The following is a 20,333-nucleotide window of genomic DNA, read 5'->3' as shown; positions in this document are numbered from 1 at the left end:
AATCAAATAACGTTTCAACACGTATAATTACTTCTTTTTTTTTATTATTTAAAATAAATAAACAAGAATGACAATCAAATAACGTTTTAACACATAGAATTTTTTATATATATATTTTTAACTTAAAATAAATAAACAAGAACGCTAATCAAATAACGTTTTAACACGTACAATTATTTCTTTTTTTAAATTTAAAATAAATAAACAAGAATGCTAATCAAATAACGTTTCAACTCGTATAATTATTATTTTTTTTTAATTTAAAATAAATAAACAAGAATGACAATCAAATAACGTTTTAACACGTACAATTATTTCTTTTTTTAAATTTAAAATAAATAAACAAGAATGCTAATCAGATAACGTTTCAACACGTATAATTATTTATTTACGTGATCAAATAACGTTTTAACAGATATAATGTCGAACGTTTTTATAAGGAAGGATTTATTGTGAAGTTTTAAGATTTAATCTAAAATGTTTAATAATTGTAAATTCAACTCAATATAAATTAATAAATATGCACTAATGAATCAACACTTTCTATTCAAATGTAAAATTAAATCCAAATTTTAACATGGAATAATATTATTAACCAAACAAGATAAAACGCCTTGTTCGAAAAATTTATTAATTTTACCCAATTTATATAAAAAATATATATATAGTTAGCACTCAATAAATTGTATTACTTATATAATATTTAATTTAAAATATTTTAAAATCACTTAATTAAAAAAAAAAAGTAGTAATAAATAACTAAAGGGTTATAACTACACAAGAAGAATGATGTACAAAAATATTAGAACAAAGTGGGCGTAAAAAAATGGTGTATAGTTAAAATAGTTTTAAACTTAATAGTTAAGTGTGTTAGCAACTGGCTAATGTTAGCATTGATTTGCTAGTTCATCAGACAGAGAAGATGGAGGAAGAAATCTCCTTCTGTAACATCGAAAGCCTTCTGTTGAAACTCGGTATATTGAACTTTGCAGTATATAATATATATACAAATTTATATATATGATAAATTACGTTTAAATTTAACATTTAATAGCTTATTTTATGAGACACCACGTTAGCATTTAGCTTGACCACTTGCACTGCTAGCCATAAACATATTATCAGGGGTCTTCAATGGCAATGCTCTTATGATTTAACAAAACAAATTATTATAAAACAACGTCAGTTTAAGATATATTTTTGTTGATAAACTATTTAATGTGTTTTGACAGCGGTTGAAAATCAAGGACTCTCCCAGAAGAAAAGTGAATTCGAAAAACAAATTGAACGTAATGTTTCTATTTAAGTATTTAAATATACTTTTTTATATTAAAAAAAAAAAAGGTCAATGACAAGATTTTGTCTGTTGCATTCTTGAAGTTTGCAAAGCAGATATTTTGGAGAAGAAGCTTTTCATCGAAACCACAGAGAGAAACATTCAGAAGCTCGACAAAGAAATCCTGGACAAGCAGAAGACGGTCAGTCGTAACAGAGACACTTTAAAAAGGTACGTAAGATGAAGAATGTGTAAGTTTAGAAAACGTATTGACGTCAATCACCAGTTTAAAGGAAACAAACAAACACCTTCTCCACTATGAACACACCCTCAAACTCGAGCTGGAAAACGCAAAAACAAACTTCAACAGAGACAAGTAGGTTTCACTGTACTTCAAACACAAGCAAAGTATCTGAGAACTCTCTTGTTTGACCTCAAGGGAGCTCTATGAAGAAAGAATCGCCAATTACAGGGAGACTTTTCAAAAGCAAAAACTATATTTTTGCCAAAGTCCTCTGGCTCAGAAGCTGATCCAGCTGCAAGGCGAGACCGAGGACGTGGAGAGTCGCTTCAAGTCGCACGATGAGAAGATATCGACGAGGAAGAAGGAGCTGGAACGTCTCACTGGTAACGACCATATTTCCTGGAGTCATTATGAAATGATTGATGTATTGTTTGAAACACACACAGCAGGTAATTCGTCTCCCGCCGAGAAACAAGTCGACAGGTAAGCGACATTAAACATCTTCCCGAAGAATCGCTTTCAAACGACTTCTCTCAGCGATCGGCAGCCGACGGGAGCAGAAGGTGAAGTGACTCTCGAAGCTTCGACTTCAGAAGCGACTTCTCTTTACTTCAGCCGGCAACAAGTACACATTTTTATGACCCGCACGGATGTTGTCGGAGCTTCTTAAACTTCTCCTGAATACGAGCAGATGCAACTGGACGAGCCACGAGTCAAAGAGCCGAACACGGAGGAAGAAAAGGCAGGTCAGGAGATGGAGAAAACGTCTGCATCGGCAACCGTCGACGACGGATTTACCAACTCACAGCAGTCTCAGGGTAGTTTAGAAAACACAAGTCACTCATTAAATACCAGAAATATCCATCTGTGTTTTCATTTCCAGATCCACCTGAGCCTGAGGAGATGCACAAGGAGGAGAAACAGGGAACATCTATCCAGGTTTGATACGACGACCTTTGTTCTTTTCATGCAGTGCATCAAGAAACTAGAAACATATTCATCTCCCTTCCCTTATCTTTGAGAGTCAACAACCTGTGTTAGGAATTTAAAAATGGATTCATTTTTTAAAGTTAGAGTCTTTGAATTATTGTCAAAAACAAATTTGCAACGAGGTAGAGAAAAGAAAAATGAAATACCAGCCTCAGAGCCGACTTAAGGAGACTATCCTTCTCTGAGCTGATCCTGCATGTGTTCGTGAAGAAAAGCAGGGATGCCTGTTTTCTTTCAACCATCTTTCCTAATGTGATCCGTTCTCGTTTGGAAGCGGCTGGTACCTCTGCCTGATCCTGTCGTGTTTATACGTCTGGTTGTCTACTCTTTGAAGGGTTTTTCTGTAAATAATTGTGTTGTACCGAGATGCTGGTTCAGTGAGAATAACAATAATATCTTTAAGTGATATCTGGAGCTTAGAATTTAAAATGTAAGTAAGTAAGTAAGTAATTTGTATTTATATAGCGCTTTTCCAGACCAGGGTCACAAAGCACTTAAACAATCAAAACAATATTCAATACAGTATATATTTTAAAGATCAAGATAAAACTGATAACACAACAGGAGTTCGAGAAATCAAGGAAAATACTGAACAAATAAACACGTCTTAAGATGTTTCTTGAAAGAGTCAGTAGATCCATCAAGCGCAAAGAGAGAGGAAGATCGTTCCAAAGCTTAGGAGCAACAGTCTGGAAGGATTTCTCTCCTCTGGTCCTGAACCGTGTTCAGGAACCATAAGTAGATTCTGATCCACAGACCTCAGAGCCCGAGCTGGGGTATAAGGCTGGATCAGATCACTGATGGAACGTCTGACCATGAATAGATCTGAAAGTAAGAACCAGAATTTTAAAATGATCCTGAAAGAAACTGGCAGCCAGTGAAGAGTTTGAAGGAGAAATGTGAGTTCTTCTACTAGAGCGGCTCAGAATTCTGCTGCAGAGTTCTGAATCAACTGCAGGCGAGACAGATCCTTCTTGTTTAGACATGAAAACAAACTGTAACAATAGTCCAGGCGAGACACAAACGCATGGATTACAAGCTCCAGATCATCAAAACACCATTTTCCTAAGTTTAGAGATTTTTCTCGGTTGAAGGATTGTTCTGACTTAATTCCAGGAGCTGGCACAGGTCACTCAAGTAGAGGAGGAAGCTGAGAAAGAAGTTTTGGCTGAAATGGACACGACGGCCTCACAGGACGACAAGTTCACAGCATTTCCTGGAAAAGAAAAGGCTTTTACTGCTCGATCTCCACCTGTTCCCGACACTCCTGCGTTCACCTTCAAGTAGGTCAAAGACCCAGAGTCAGCGGAAACTGTTTTGATCTGAGACTAAGTATTTTTAATCTGTAGTTTTGGCTCGGGAACCTCTTCGCACGCCGACACTTCTGATGTCAAATCCCCGGATTCCTTCTTCTCCCTTCACTCCGAGTCGTCCGCATCGGCGTACAAGGACTTTGGATTCAACGTCGGCTCACCGCCCGAGGTGAGGATTTAGACAAGTTTGTAACAACAGTTTGTAAAATAATGTCTGGGGAGATTGTCTTTAACCTGTGATGGACCCTCAATCCTTGAATGTTGCTGGTAAAAGAAACCATCTTTGAATATTTACTTAATATTTATGATAAAGAAGTTAATGCTGCAAAAATATTTGATTCAACCTTTGAAATACCCAAAACATATGTAAGTAAGTAATAGCATATATTATTTAAAAAATAAAATAATATGTGATATGTAATAGAGAATTCTGACCCGCTCCAGTAGAAGAACTCACATTTCCCTTTTGTTATATAAATGTAATAGTAGATCCAGCAAACACAGAGGGAGAGGAAGGTTTTAAAGCTTAGGAGCAACAGTCTGGAAGGATTTCTCTCCTCTGGTCCGGAAGTTCAGGAACCATCAGTAGATTCTGATCCACAGACCTCAGAGCCCGAGCTGGGGTGTAAGTCTGGATCAGATCACTGATGGAAGGTCTGACCATGAATAGATCTGAAAGTAAGAACCAGAATTTAAAAATGATCCTGAAAGAAACTGGCAGCCAATGAAGAGTTTTAAGGATCGGAGAAATGTGAGTTCTTCTACTAGAGCGGCTCAGAATTCTCTATTACATATCACATAATATTATTATTTAATCTTTAACAAGACAATTGATTCATCATATAATAGTTAAAATGTTGTAATTGAGGCTTTTTAAGATGTTAGGTTTCACGTTTAAATACTTTCCAAATTTTCCCGTAGGATTCTGATTTTCCCTTTGGTACTACCTTCTTCAACGAAAAGGTACATTTTTAAATACTCCCTTCATCAACTGCACAAACAATACGGTCACATCTATTTTTTTCTTCCAGAAACCCTCCGGCTCCAAATCTAGTGGTGAGGCTTTTTAACTTTTCCTTCTGTGGTGGATTCTCTTGAGATTTATTGCCCTTTTTTGTATTAGCAGGACGTGACTTCCTGTTCAACCAATCGGAGCCAAACGAGGTCTTCCAGTTTCCCTTCGACGCCAAGAGCCCTGAAACAGGAAGCGTGGATTCGGCAAAGGATGAGTTTACGTTCAAGTTTTAGCGCTAAGATTTATTATGTTTGAGAAAATGCTGGAAAAGTAAGTAGTTGGATGACATCATCACATGACTAGTTCAGTTCTTTTATTGTAAAACAAGCTTGTTAATGTTCACATTTATTATATTAATGTGTACCTGTTTAATGTCAACACGTTACATCACAGGGACTTCTCTAATATCCACGTTTATGACAACAACATTTACTAAAGTTGCTGGTTTGTTGAGGGAAATAAACGATTTGTTCACCTGCTTGTTTCCAATCAGTAGTCAAGATAAATCAAGAGCAGGAAGAAGAAAGCACAAGAGTTAAAAGTGCAGTAGATCCAAGTTTCAGTGCGGCTTTCATCGTTGTTTTCTAGACTAGAACCCGGCGTCGACACTCAGAGAGCGGCGCGTCACATGCTCGATCGTTCCCGGCACGTATTCGCAGAAGCTGGTCTGGTACTTGGCCAACATCTTGAGCAGCGGACGCAGGTTCAGCCACCACTGCACCTTCGGCATCCGGTGTCTGAAACACAGAAGATGGAATCGTGTTTTTCCGTTTCGATAAGATCATGACATGTGGTCACGCACGCTCATAATCTTCTGGCTTAATATGCGTTTCCTGTCCTCATGAAAAACCTACTTTGTGGTACATATTGTTCGATTAAAATCATTATACACTATACGTATATACGCCATACTTAAATGAATGCTAAAAGATCATCAAAATATAAAGTATAAATTACTGGCTTCATCTAAGAGCTTAAACGTTTTAATACACATTTACAATCAACATTTCACTCCAGACTGATTTACACTGTTTCAAGACAAGCTTGAAACAGAATTAGAGATACGACAGCGGTTATTTAAAAACATCTGTTTGTCTGCCCTTTCACACCTTGGGTCGTGGATCAAAGAACGAAGCAAGACACACCTGAGAAAGGGGGGCTAAAAGACAGAAACCCCCACCAAAGAACATTTGAATGATTAGATTACAAGAAAACAAACTAGGAAGTCTCGCTACGGGGGATCGGTGGCACAGGCAACTTGAAAGAAACTTTTGCCGGAAAGAGACAACCTCCTGGGCGGGAAATTTGCCTTAAATATAGCGATGTTTCTACAGATCGGGACCTTTTCTCCTGGGACTATTGACCTGTACAGTCGCCGAGAGGAAGTGTGTCCGATCGATCGTAAAGCTTGTATTTTGTTTGACTTGAAGCGGCGAATAAACGACCCTCGACACACTCTGGATTGACCATCTTTCTCCACAAAGCGAAGCATAAGAACCGGATGTGGAAGTGACGTCGTGTTGGAGCGACCGGAACGGACTCCTGTTTTGAACGTTTTAATATAGTATATAGTAACAATAAACAATGAAGTGCATTAACATTAGCAACATGTAATATCCAGTATCTGTCAGTGTTTCATTTCTTTTACTTTAAACTCCGTTTTAAAGCCAAAATCAGACCAAAAATCCACTTTAAAAGCTCATGTTTAATATATTTAACCTTTGAAACAACATTTTACTTTAATTCAAATTTATTTTCATAGATCTTTTTAAAAAATTTAAAAAATTTGATCTGATTCGACGAGATTTAAAAATAAGTTTGTAAAGCATTTAACAACTTAATTTGTCAAATGTATTTTTGTGTCATCATTGATCCTGAAGTTAGTGGAATTTAAATTAGCGCTGACGTCACACACATGGAACTCAGCGCCGTCAGCCTTTATTCAACCAGTATTGAACACAAACTATCTATTAGATCGAGGCACGTTCAGTGATGAAGTCGACATTAACGCTAACAAGAACGTTTGTTGTTGTTGACTTTCATGCGTCGACTGAAAGTTTCTCTCGTCGCTACAGAACAGCAAAGTCAACTGCTTCGTCTTTATCGTTTCTTTCCATCCCTCATGTTCTTTGTAGTGATGCGTCTTTAGATGTTTAATGAAGTTAGTGCTGTTCACATCTGCACTGCAGCAGAGACGCTGCTGTGAGACGCTGCTTCACCAATATTTTTTTAACATCGATACAGTGCTATTGAATATCAATACAGTATCGTGAATAAGAACATCGCGAATGGATCGTTATGTCGATATTTTCTTACACCTATTCTTAATGATGTTTATAAGTCATCAGATCCCAAGTTCTCTCCAGCACCTCCATGGACTCTCCTACACTCTTTTTTTCTCACTATATCCTCCCTCTCCTTATCCATCTGTCTACCCCCCCCATCCTTCCTCCCAGCCGGTCAAAGCAGGAGGCCGTCAACAATGAGTCAGGTTCTGCTCCAGGTTTCTGCCTTCTAAAAGGAAGTTTTTCCTCGCCATTGCTCACTGCACAGCTCACTGTACAGTGTTTTGTTTCTTGCTCTTTGTTGAATTGCTGGGATCTGTTTTTCCTTAATCAACTATAGTCTTACTTCAACTGTATAGTGTCTTGAGATAACTTTGTTATGATAAGACACTTTAAATACAATTGAATTGAATAAGTGAAGTGTTGATGGATTAGAGAAGCTCTGGCAGGCTGAAGAGTAACGCTGCAGGTCGAAGCTTCTTTTCAATCATTTGCATGACTTGTAGTTCTCCATCATGGTGTAGTTCTTACTCAAAGTCGGTGGTCTCCTTCAGATCGTGGACGGGGGTGAACGAGACCACCTTCCTGTTGAGGCCCACGACGCAGGCGGAGGCGGCGGCGTCGGTGAACACCCGACCTGAGGGAGGACGAGCGAGTGAGTCCCGACCGTTGAAACCTTGAACTTCCGTTGCTCTCACCTTGCCGGTAGCTCTCGGTCATCCTCTCGGAGAGCCACTGGATCGCCTTCACGCCCAGCTTGGTGCCGAAGTTCCGATCGAAGGGTGACGGAGCTCCGCCCTGGAGAGGTTAAGTTGAAGTTGAGCGGCGGACGAGGACGGAAGGACGTGCGAGAGTCCAGACCTGCTGCAGGTGTCCCAACACGTTGACCCGACAGTCGAAGATGCCCTTCCCCTCGGACGAGTACAGCTTGTGTATGAAGTCGGTCGAGTAGTGCTCGTGACATTTTTCATTCCTGGGGAGGATAAAAAAATAATGTGTCACTTTAAAATGTGTTTTTAACACAATTTCTTCTTTGGGAAGATTGTTATGGAAGTACATCGGTTCCATTAGAATATTTGGTGGTTAGTGCGGTCGCCTCACAGCAGGAAGGTTGCTGGTTCGCTTCCAGGCCGAGCCAACTTGTGACCTTTCTGTGTGGAGTTTGTTTGTTCTCCCCGTGTTGCGTGGGTTTACTCCGGGAACTCCGGTTTCCTCCCACAGTCCAAAAACATACAGAGGTTGATTGAGAACTTGAGGGAAATTGTCCGTAGGTATGAGTGTGTGTGTGAATGGTTGTCTGTCGTTGTGTGTCCTGAGACAGACTGGCGTCCTGTCCAGGGTGTCCCCTGCCTCTCACCCAATAAAACAGGGATAGACTCAAGTCTCCCCGCGACCCCCACAAGGGATAAAGAGGTAGAAAATTAATGAATCATTGAATTATATTTCTTAGGATTAAATTCACTCATTTTATTTATTAAAAGGTTGAAATTGTTTATATTGATTCATTGAAATCAATGGTTGGTTAAATTAAAGGTTAAACAATTATAAATATTTTCTGATGATTACATTTATTATTAAAAAAATCCAATATTTTCAAAATCAATTACTTAAAAAAAGAAATGTAATAGGTATTATTTGGTGACACTGTTATACTATTTTTTAAAATATTGAATTTAAAAGGCTACAAATTAAAACATTGCATTTATAATATATATGTTTGAATGGTTGGAATTAGAATATCAAACCCTATGTGTAAAAATGTGTTATTTATTTTATAAATATTCTTTTTTTTTTTAATTTAACTTTCAAATTAAATTAAAAAACGTTATAATTTACATATTGAAGGGGTGGATTTTTTTTTTCTTTTAAGACAAATTTAGTTTTTAAATTATACATGAATCAAATTCAATTATTAAATGAAAAAAAAAGCTTAAAAAACGAATAAAGAAATGAAAGTTTCAACATTTGAAATTCAACCGTTCAAAATTCTGATGACTCCGATAAACTTCCACAAGTGTCCGATCGCAGCAGAAGATCCAGCCAATCACACAAGAGTCTACAAGAATACAGTTGTGGTTCCATGGACGTGTGAAGCTCACCTCAGGACAAGTCCTCTCTGGATGTCCTTCTTCATCTTCTCCGTCAGGTGCTCCACGTTCGTCTGCAGAAACAGCGAAGCTACTGTCAAGTTGAAGCTTTCGCTCTGTTTAAGGTAGTAGTTGATTCGTTTATGTTTATGTCGTTTTAGGAGAAGAACTTAGCGGCTACACTGATGCATCATCTGAGCTTCTGTCACCTTCAGGTCGTGGATGTTGAAGGGGTCTTCGTAGATGTAGGCGGCGTCGGCGCCGACAGAGATGCCGGTGCAGGTCGCCAGGTAGCCACAGTAGCCGCCCATGGTCTCCACCACGAACACCCGTCTTTTAGTTCCCGTGGCCGACTGCTTGATCTTGTCGCAGCCCTGAGGACCGGAGGAGCAACGCTTGTGAGTCGAGTCAGATTGTTGGATTATTGTCATGTGTGTGTGTTTACGCTTAAAGGAAGAGTGTCCTTGTTATGATGAGAAAACGGAAGTAGAAGATAGATTAAAGAGTGTTATTCATTTTATGTGAGTTTTATTAAAATTCAAAAAGATTCCGGACAAAACATGTAGACATTATATAAAGTCACGTTATCTAAAATATAGCGTCAGAAAGCTCATTGTAAGCATCAAATACATACTTCTATTTTGTTGCTTTCATCCGATACTTTGGACAGGGCTGTTATCAAGGAGTAACTTTTAGTTATAAAGATGAAAAAAAGGGGGGATTCATTAAAAGATTTGACTCGTTTTATTGTAGTGTTGGTCAATAAAATGAGGAACTAGGCATCTTGAAAAATACACATTTAAAGTGATAGTTCACCAAACATTTTCTACTCACCCTCATGTCGACTAAGGGTTGGGATTATTTTTAGAGTAATCTGTTCCTTTTTAGAGTTATGGACAAAAATGTTTGTTTATTTTAATGTAGGGACTGGAGCTCAGTTGTCTTTGTATTAGTCTTCATCCAAAAAGACATGCGCTTAAAGAAAGAGTGTCCTTGTTATGATGAGAAAACGGAAGTAGAAGATAGATTAAAATACATACATCTATTTTGGTGAAAAGATACATTTTACTAAACTCTACAAATAATAATGAACATTTAACTATAAAAATGGATTTAAAAAAAATAAAAAAATTCAGGGAATATTCAATTTTGGTCAACGTAACAAAGATGCATTTTATCTCACTTTAAAAAACTTTTTAAAAAACACATTAAGTCTCTCAAAGAGTAAGAAGCTGCTCAGTCCTCTCAACTCTCTAAAGATTTTAATATAAATAAAATGCGTCTCTGTGCTTAAATAATAGTATATAGTATATATACTGTAAATATACACGTTACAATTTTCTCTCGTCTTGTTTTCTACCGCTTATCTGGGTTCGGGTCACGGGGGCAGCAGCTTCAGCAGGGAGAGGCCCAGACTTTCCTCGCTTAGTTTGTGCTGCTTTCAAATTAAATGAGGGACGAGAAAGACTCACAAAAAGGACAAAAGAAAAGGAGTGAAAATGTCACAAAAGAACCTTAAAGTTATAAAGTAGATAAGAAAAATACGCAACATTTCTACATGATTCTACAAATATAAATGACTTAAAATACTTAAATGAGTTACCTCCATGGCAGCGTTGACGGCCGTATCCGCTCCCAGGCTGAAGTCGGTTCCCGGCACGTTGTTGCTGATGGTGGCCGGGATCACACACATGGGGATGCAGAGTTCGTCGTGACGACTGCGCGCCTCGAACAGCTGCAGGACTCCGGCGTAAGCCTGGGAAATAAAGAGAAACGTAGAGTCGAAGCCAGAAGAGGAGAATTCCTCCCGAGAACGTCTTTGATTTCCGACCTCGAATCCTCCGACGACGAGCAGAGCCGAGATCTTCAACTTGGCGATGGTGTTGACGATCTTGTCCATGCACTTGCTCGGGAGCGTCCTGAAGGTCACGGCGTTAAAAAAAAAACAACCCCGGAATGAACGGACGCGGTTTTCCTGAAACACTATTACCGTTTGGTTCCGAGCAGCGACCCGCCTTGGCCCGTCCATCCTGCCACGTCGTGCCACTCCATGACAAACATCTGCAGGAAACAAAACAAAAGATCAGGCCCTCGGGGGGGTCGTCATGGCGACCGTCAATCGTCACTGTTCAGCTGAATCTCAGAGTGTGTCAAAGAACCACACTTCCCAGAATGCACCAGCAGCAGTCAAACTTCAGTCATTGGCACTAATGAGCAGCACCTGTGAACTTTGAACTCATGGAGGTTCAGGGTCAGAGAGAGAAGACGCTCCAAGGTCACAAAGGGTTCAGTCCAAAGACGCCAATGGTCGGTGAAATGTTTTATCTACTTTGATTGTGTTTGAAATACTTCTGAGATGTTCAAGTTTATGTTTAACTGCAGTAAATATTAGTGAAGGAACAAATGCAGCATTTATTGTATTGATTTCATGATTAATGGGTTTTGCTAAAATAACATTTCATTTGAGTTTTGGAAAATTCATGAAATTAAATTTAGTGCTTGTTAATTCATTTAAAATATTTGATTAAGATGTTTAAATGAATTTAAAATATTCAAATGTTTAAATGAATTTAAATGGATAATTTTACTGTTTTCTGTTTACCTGTCTTTAAAGGTTAACAACCTAATTACTGAGAAGCCGAAAGAAAAACAAAAGTGATTGAAACATTCGAGTCGTCCTTGTGTCCTTTGGACCCTGAACAAGAGCTGGACTTGACGGTCGCTCACGTCTTCGTTGGCCAGTCCCTGGAAACCGTTGTGCACGGCGTAGACCTTGTGGCCGTCGGCGAGCGCCAGGCGGACGGCGGACCTCACGGCGGAGTTCATCCCCGCAGCCGGAGCGCCCACGTTCAGAACCGCCAGAGAGTAGTTGCTCTGAGGGGAAAAAAAGGTCATCAGAACCTCCAGGTCGTCACTCAAAAGTCAAGCTTGTAGGACTGACCCGAGTCTGGGCGGGTTTCTGGAAGGCCAGGAGTCTGTAGATCTTCCAGTTGTTCTCGAAACTCCTGCGAGTGAAAGACTTTTGTATCCTCAGGGACAAACATCTCACCTCCATTTACAAAAGATCCCAAAGTTTTGGGCCAAATTTTCCACAAGTCGATAACACAACAATATATACTGGACACAACACACACAACACAGTTGGGCTTTCGATGAAGTGCTTACATTGGTGGTTGTGTTTTTGTAAATCACCCTAATAACTAAATAATGAAACGAGTAAATAAAAGTTGATCGTTTTTTTTTCGGTTTCTTTTTCCTACCATGTGTTTTTGTCTACGGGTGTTGTGTTTTATCCTGAGGACGATAAAACCCAAAACACCTTATTTTTGGTTTCTGCGTAAGCCTTGTGTTCTTGGAACCTTTTTTCTTTTCTTTCATGATGTATTTTCAGTCGTTTTACTACCCATAGAGACAGTTTTTAACCGTAGGAGTTGTTTAGTTTATTTTGTGTTTAGCAGCGAGAATTCTGAGCTCGCTCTAGTAGAAGAACTCACATTTCCCCCGATCCTTAAAACTCTTCACTGACTTTACAAATGACCATTACTTACTTGCTTACTTATTGAAAGTGCCTTTCTAAAAAGTATTATTTTGGAGCCTGACTTTTACTTGTTGGTTGTTTTTTTACTAATTGGGTGTAGGTTAGTTGTTTTTTTTGATGGTTTGTGTTTTTTTTATCCAGTATGTTGAGGGTTGGGTTTAATGCACTCTAACTAACCGAGAGGACACATGTGTCTGATCATTTATAAAGATGTCAGTTTTTAAGATAAGATAAGTCGATTATGAATTTCAACAATTCTACCCAAACCTCCAATAGGAGTGTAACTGATGTCAATTAATTATTGATTTGAGTTTTGAAGGACAAACCCTGAAGTCATTTGATAAATGGGTGAATTAAATGTTTTTAAATGTAAAACTCATACTTCCTGATACAGACGGTTGTTTTTAAATATATATTATTTATCTGAGTGAGCGCCGTCATTCTGTTTAGGCTGTTAAGTTGTCGTGTTTGTGTTGAAGTCCAGTGACGAGTGTTCGACTCTCACCCTCCTCGCAGCTTGATGGCTTCGTCGAACCTCTTCTCGTTCATGGTCGTCTGCACCAACTTGGTCTGCGGCGGGAACGACGGAACCAAACGGTGAGTATTTCAAACGAGCATCGCTTCACGAGTTCAGTGTTCTTGTCGTCTCACCATCTCCACACACTCCACCAGCGGCAGACGGACCGCCTGGTTCCCCGACAGGCCGATGACGCAGGCCGGCGTGTCCGGAGTGGCTTCCATGAGAGCCACGACCGCCTCCACGCCCAGTTTGCAGCTCTGAGCAGGATCACAGGTACTTTTATGTCCACGCTTGAATACTTGAATACAAGCTCGGCTCAGCTCGTGTGAGCCAGACTTCAATGAAAAGTACACAAGAATCAATGTAATTGATATTTCGAGACAGATTTGGGTACCGCACCACACTTGAAAGTATGGTGACCATTTACTGAATCTCCTGACGGCGGACATTACTACGTTGAGTTGGGTTTTGGGGTCGAAAATGGTTTTTTTAGGCACTTCTAACTCGGTTAAATGAACTTTCTGAACTACCTTAAATTCACTTGATCAGACATCAGTTGTGTTTTAAACAATATATTCATTTATCTAAATCAACCTTATTTGCCCCTCAGAACATTAGAAAACCCTCAGAACAACTTAGGCATAAAAATATATCCATGGACCGACCTTCATATAAAAACGGTAAAAAATAATCTTACAGTTGTTTTTTTCACTTGTTTACAGGTTTATTTTTCCAGTAAACTCGACTGAAACGACACAGACTTATGTTTCTTTAGGGAAAATAACATCATTATTTAAAAACAAAACACCTTTCAGACAGTAATAATCAATAGAACATAAATTAAATAAGTTTATTTTGCTGTCTGAGTTGGAGCCCATTAATCTTAAGCTTTTCACCAAAAATGTATCATCAAATAATTATCCTGCATTGAATGATGGTCTGTAATAGTTCTGTGTATATATTTAGATTTGGAACAAAATCCAATGTAACGTCTCTCTTCTAGTCTAACAAATCTTATATAAAACTTAAATACTGAGGTACTTAATGGTCAGAATAAATTCTGGTGTCAAAAATGCAAGAAAATAAACAACGGCTAAAGAAAAAGAAATAAAACGAGAAGTCCATTTCTAAATCTTATTCCTCTAAATCAGGGGTGTCAAACTGGTCCAGAAAAGGGCCGAGACGGTGCAGGTTTTTGTTCCAACCAGTCAAGCACACATGAGCTAACGAATCAGGCGTCGGCTTAAACAAGCAACACCTGACTGTTAATGAATTGATTACTGTCTTCAGACGCCTGATTGGTTCAACTATAATGTGCTTGACTGGTTGGATCCAAAACCTGCACCGGCTCGGCCCTTCTCTGGACCAGTTTGACACCTGTGCTCTAAATGATGTCTCTTATTATGGATAAAAATGTCAATAATTCCTCAACAAAAGAAGAGTTAATATTGCAGCAGATACACAGTAAGGCCTCTTAAACGAGCCCGGAAAACGACATTGTGGGATTCAAACCTCGCGATCAAGAACCGTGCAGAGCCAACTCACCAGGATTCGGTCAAAGGCGGACGGTGTTCCTCCTCGCTGCACGTGACCCAGAACCGTCACTCTGGTGTCGTATCCCAGTCTGGTCACCACCAGCTAGACGGTTGGTAGCGTGTGGGGTATACAAGTATATCACAATATTGAATCCATTTAAAATCTCAAACATTTCATTTTTAAATTTGAAGTGCATTTTTTGTAATAGTTAAATGTAACTTTTCTATATTAAAAGGGTTGTTTAAGGGTTAATTTAATGATTGATTTCAACAATGTGCAAAACAAAATGTTGCTATTATAGTTGCACCAGTGAAAACCAACCACTGGAGCATCATTTGATCTTTGGCTGATTTCGAAGAGATGGTTAGATTTCAGCCATTTGAAAATAATGGTAGTTTTACAGCTTCAATTAAAAAGTTGGATAAGTGACTCTGTGCTCGATTGGATTAGTCTGGTAAGATGGTAAGAACATTATTATATTATACAATATTTTTACACTGAATTAAAAACTTAGATTGTGACTCTGTGCTCGATTGGATTAGTCTGATAAGATGGCAAGAACATTATTATATTATACCAATATTTTTAAGCTGAATTTAAAAGTTAGAAAGTGACTCTGTGCTCGACTGGATTAGTCTGGTAAGAACATTATTATATTATATCAATATTTTTACATTGAATTTAAAAGTTAGAAAGTGACTCTGTGCTCGATTGGATTAGTCTGGTAAGATGGTAAGAACATTATTATATTATACCAATATTTTTACACTGAATTAAAAACTTAGATTGTGACTCTGTGCTCGATTGGATTAGTCTGATAAGATGGCAAGAACATTATTATATTATACCAATATTTTTAAGATGAATTTAAAAGTTAGAAAGTGACTCTGTGCTCGACTGGATTAGTCTGGTAAGAACATTATTATATTATATCAATATTTTTACATTGAATTTAAAAGTTAGAAAGTGACTCTGTGCTCGATTGGATTAGTCTGGTAAGATGGTAAGAACATTATTATATTATACAATATTTTTACACTGAATTAAAAACTTAGATTGTGACTCTGTGCTCGATTGGATTAGTCTGATAAGATGGCAAGAACATTATTATATTATACCAATATTTTTAAGCTGAATTTAAAAGTTAGAAAGTGACTCTGTGCTCGACTGGATTAGTCTGGTAAGAACATTATTATATTATATCAATATTTTTACATTGAATTTAAAAGTTAGAAAGTGACTCTGTGATCGATTGGATTAGTCTGGTAAGAACATTATTATATTATACAATATTTTTACACTGAATTAAAAACTTAAATTGTGACTCTGTGCTCGATTGGATTAGTCTGGTAAGATGGCAAGAACATTATTATATTATACAATATTTTTACACTGAATTAAAAACTTAGATTGTGACTCTGTGCTTGATTGGATTAGTCTGGTATGAACATTATTATATTATACCAATATTTTTACATTGAATTTAAAGGTTGGATAGTGACTCTGTGCTCGATTGGATTAGTCTGGTAAGATGGCAAGAACATTATTATATTATACCAATATTTTTAAGCTGAATTTAAAAGTTAGAAAGTGACTCTGTGCTCGACTGGATTAGTCTGGTAAGAACATTATTATATTATACCAATATTTTTACACTGAATTAAAAAGTTAGAAAGTGACTCTGTGCTCAATTGGATTAGTCTGGTAAGAACATTATTATATTATACCAATATTTTTAAGCTGAATTTAAAAGTTTGATAAGTGACTCTGTGCTTGATTGGATTAGTCTGGTAAGAACATTATTACATTTTACAAATATTTTTACACTGAATTAAAAACTTAGATTGTGACTCTGTGATCGATTGGATTAGTCTGGTAAGATGGTAAGAACATTATTATATTATACCAATATTTTTACACTGAATTAAAAACTTAGATTGTGACTCTGTGATCGATTGGATTAGTCTGGTAAGATGGTAAGAACATTATTATATTATACCAATATTTTTACACTGAATTAAAAACTTAGATTGTGACTCTGTGATCGATTGGATTAGTCTGGTAAGATGGTAAGAACATTATTATATTATACCAATATTTTTACACTGAATTAAAAAGTTAGAAAGTGACTCTGTGCTCGATTGGATTAGTCTGGTAAGATGGTAAGAACATTATTATATTATACCAATATTTTTACACTGAATTAAAAAGTTAGAAAGTGACTCTGTGCTCGATTGGATTAGTCTGGTAAGAACATTATTATATTATACCAATATTTTTACATTGAATTTAAAGGTTGGATAGTGACTCTGTGCTCGATTGGATTAGTCTGGTAAGAACATTATTAAATTATACCAATATTTTTAAGATGAATTTAAAAGTTAGAAAGTGACTCTGTGCTCGATTGTATTAGTCTGGTAAGAACATTATTATATTATACCAATATTTTTACACTAAATTAAAAACTTAGATTGTGACTCTGTGATCGATTAGATTAGTCTGGTAAGATGGTAAGAACATTATTATATTATACCAGTATTTTTACACTGAATTAAAAAGTTAGAAAGTGACTCTGTGCTCGATTGGATTAGTCTGGTAAGAACATTATTATATTATACCAATATTTTTACATTGAATTTAAAGGTAGGATAGTGACTCTGTGCTCGATTGGATTAGTCTGGTAAGAACATTATTATATTATACCAATATTTTTACATTGAATTTAAAGGTTGGATAGTGACTCTGTGCTCGATTGGAATAGTCTGGTAAGAACATTATTATATTATACCAATATTTCTAAGCTGAATTTAAAAGTTAGAAAGTGACTCTGTGCTCGACTGGATTAGTCTGGTAAGAACATTATCATATTATACCAATATTTTTAAGCTGAATTTAAAAGTTAGAAAGTGACTCTGTGCTCGACTGGATTAGTCTGGTAAGAACATTATTATAATATACCAATATTTTTACACTGAATTAAAAAGTTAGAAAGTGACTCTGTGCTCAATTGGATTAGTCTGGTAAGAACATTATTATATTATACCAATATTTTTAAGCTGAATTTAAAAGTTAGAAAGTGACTCTGTGCTCGACTGGATTAGTCTGGTAAGATGGTAAGAACATTATTATATTATACCAATATTTTTACACTGAATTAAAAACTTAGATTGTGACTCTGTGATCGATTGGATTAGTCTGGTAAGATGGTAAGAACATTATTATATTATACCAATATTTTTACACTGAATTAAAAACTTAGATTGTGACTCTGTGATCGATTGGATTAGTCTGGTAAGATGGTAAGAACATTATTATATTATACCAATATTTTTACACTGAATTAAAAAGTTAGAAAGTGACTCTGTGCTCGATTGGATTAGTCTGGTAAGAACATTATTATATTATACCAATATTTTTAAGCTGAATTAAAAAGTTGGAAAGTGACTCTGTGCTCAATTGGATTAGTCTGGTAAGAACATTATTATATTATACCAATATTTTTAAGATGAATTTAAAAGTTGGATAAGTGACTCTGTGCTTGATTGGATTAGTCTGGTAAGAACATTATTATATTATACCAATATTTTTACACTGTATTAAAAACTTAGATTGTGACTCTGTGATCGATTGGATTAGTCTGGTAAGATGGTAAGAACATTATTATATTATACCAATATTTTTACACTGAATTAAAAAGTTAGAAAGTGACTCTGTGCTCGATTGGATTAGTCTGGTAAGAACATTATTATATTATACCAATATTTTTACATTGAATTTAAAGGTTGGATAGTGACTCTGTGCTCGATTTGAATAGTCTGGTAAGAACATTATTATATTATACCAATATTTTTAAGCTGAATTTAAAAGTTAGAAAGTGACTCTGTGCTCGACTGGATTAGTCTGGTAAGAACATTATTATATTATACCAATATTTTTACACTGACTTAAAAAGTTAGAAAGTGACTCTGTGCTCAATTGGATTAGTCTTGTAAGAACATTATTATATTATAACAATATTTTTAAGCTGAATTTAAAAGTTGGATAAGTGACTCTGTGCTTGATTGGATTAGTCTGCTAAGAACATTATTATATTATACCAATATTTTTACATTGAATTTAAAAGTTAGAAAGTGACTCTGTGCTCGATTGGATTAGTCTGGTAAGATGGTAAGAACATTATTATATTATACCAATATTTTTACACTGAATTAAAAAGTTAGAAAGTGACTCTGTGCTCGATTGGATTAGTCTGGTAAGAACATTATTATATTATACCAATATTTTTACATTGAATTTAAAGGTTGGATAGTGACTCTGTGCTCGATTGGATTAGTCTGGTAAGAACATTATTATATTATACCAATATTTTTACACTGATTTAAAAAGTTAGAAAGTGACTCTGTGTTCAATTGGATTAGTCTGGTAAGAACATTATTATATAATACCAATATTTTTAAGCTGAATTTAAAAGTTGGATAAGTGACTCTGTGCTCGATTGGATTAGTCTGGTAAGAACATTATTATATTATACCAATATTTTTAAGCTGAATTTAAAAGTTAGAAAGTGACTCTGTGCTTGATTGGATTAGTCTGGTAAGAACATTATTATATTATAACAATATTTTTAAGCTGAATTTAAAAGTTGGATAAGTGACTCTGTGCTTGATTGGATTAGTCTGGTAAGAACATTATTATATTATACCAATATTTTTACATTGAATTTAAAGGTAGGATAGTGACTCTGTGCTCGATTGGATTAGTCTGGTAAGAACATTATTATATTATACCAATATTTTTACATTGAATTTAAAGGTTGGATAGTGACTCTGTGCTCGATTGGAATAGTCTGGTAAGAACATTATTATATTATACCAATATTTCTAAGCTGAATTTAAAAGTTAGAAAGTGACTCTGTGCTCGACTGGATTAGTCTGGTAAGAACATTATCATATTATACCAATATTTTTAAGCTGAATTTAAAAGTTAGAAAGTGACTCTGTGCTCGACTGGATTAGTCTGGTAAGAACATTATTATAATATACCAATATTTTTACACTGAATTAAAAAGTTAGAAAGTGACTCTGTGCTCAATTGGATTAGTCTGGTAAGAACATTATTATATTATACCAATATTTTTAAGCTGAATTTAAAAGTTAGAAAGTGACTCTGTGCTCGACTGGATTAGTCTGGTAAGATGGTAAGAACATTATTATATTATACCAATATTTTTACACTGAATTAAAAACTTAGATTGTGACTCTGTGATCGATTGGATTAGTCTGGTAAGATGGTAAGAACATTATTATATTATACCAATATTTTTACACTGAATTAAAAACTTAGATTGTGACTCTGTGATCGATTGGATTAGTCTGGTAAGATGGTAAGAACATTATTATATTATACCAATATTTTTACACTGAATTAAAAAGTTAGAAAGTGACTCTGTGCTCGATTGGATTAGTCTGGTAAGAACATTATTATATTATACCAATATTTTTAAGCTGAATTAAAAAGTTGGAAAGTGAC

At 36.2% G+C, this 20,333-nt stretch overlaps 2 protein-coding genes across 3 annotated transcripts in view; one reads left to right on the top strand and one right to left on the bottom strand.

The window, feature by feature from the left end:
• Window positions 1–922: 922 nt before the first annotated feature.
• On the top strand, window positions 923–5,314 carry LOC148068051 (uncharacterized). 2 transcript variants are annotated; one of them, XM_087803412.1, is made up of 14 exons: window positions 923–974; window positions 1,233–1,289; window positions 1,381–1,507; window positions 1,563–1,652; window positions 1,716–1,903; window positions 1,967–2,003; window positions 2,058–2,145; window positions 2,212–2,338; window positions 2,404–2,459; window positions 3,627–3,793; window positions 3,860–3,992; window positions 4,745–4,786; window positions 4,855–4,879; window positions 4,950–5,314. In XM_087803412.1, exons 1-14 carry the CDS (start codon window positions 923–925, stop codon window positions 5,069–5,071), a joined length of 1,311 nt encoding a protein of 436 aa, XP_087659538.1. In that variant the 3' UTR covers window positions 5,072–5,314. The 2 variants fall into 2 exon arrangements, with proteins under 2 accessions (XP_087659538.1, XP_087659537.1); XM_087803411.1 differs by having other exon boundaries at window positions 4,947–5,314.
• Window positions 5,137–20,333, bottom strand: part of pfkla (phosphofructokinase, liver a) — a 44,071-nt gene continuing 28,874 nt past the window's right edge. The window contains exons 9-22 of the mRNA XM_087803410.1: window positions 14,814–14,906; window positions 13,400–13,525; window positions 13,254–13,318; window positions 12,152–12,215; window positions 11,938–12,084; window positions 11,201–11,271; window positions 11,042–11,129; window positions 10,814–10,966; window positions 9,420–9,584; window positions 9,223–9,284; window positions 7,985–8,096; window positions 7,822–7,921; window positions 7,655–7,760; window positions 5,137–5,575 (exon numbers count right to left, since the gene is read on the bottom strand). Coding sequence (XP_087659536.1) covers window positions 5,428–5,575; window positions 7,655–7,760; window positions 7,822–7,921; window positions 7,985–8,096; window positions 9,223–9,284; window positions 9,420–9,584; window positions 10,814–10,966; window positions 11,042–11,129; window positions 11,201–11,271; window positions 11,938–12,084; window positions 12,152–12,215; window positions 13,254–13,318; window positions 13,400–13,525; window positions 14,814–14,906 — 1,500 coding nt within the window. The 3' untranslated portion in view covers window positions 5,137–5,427. The remainder of the gene's footprint in view (window positions 5,576–7,654; window positions 7,761–7,821; window positions 7,922–7,984; window positions 8,097–9,222; window positions 9,285–9,419; window positions 9,585–10,813; window positions 10,967–11,041; window positions 11,130–11,200; window positions 11,272–11,937; window positions 12,085–12,151; window positions 12,216–13,253; window positions 13,319–13,399; window positions 13,526–14,813; window positions 14,907–20,333) is intronic.

This window comes from Callionymus lyra, chromosome 12 (assembly GCF_982586985.1).
Source record: "Callionymus lyra chromosome 12, fCalLyr1.hap1.1, whole genome shotgun sequence".
NCBI lineage: Eukaryota > Metazoa > Chordata > Actinopteri > Syngnathiformes > Callionymidae > Callionymus > Callionymus lyra.
The sequence above is the reverse complement of the archived record's forward strand: the minus strand, read 5'-3'. Positions and strand labels throughout refer to the sequence as shown.

Excerpts from the sequence above, each read along its gene's own strand:
- LOC148068051 (XM_087803411.1), top strand. The coding sequence starts at position 923 with ATGGAGGAAGAAATCTCCTTCTGTAACATCGAAAGCCTTCTGTTGAAA. Across the intron at positions 1,290-1,380 it reads ATTCGAAAAACAAATTGAAC|TTTGCAAAGCAGATATTTTG; the intron begins GTAATGTTTCTA and ends GCATTCTTGAAG. Across the intron at positions 2,339-2,403 it reads CAACTCACAGCAGTCTCAGG|ATCCACCTGAGCCTGAGGAG; the intron begins GTAGTTTAGAAA and ends TTTCATTTCCAG.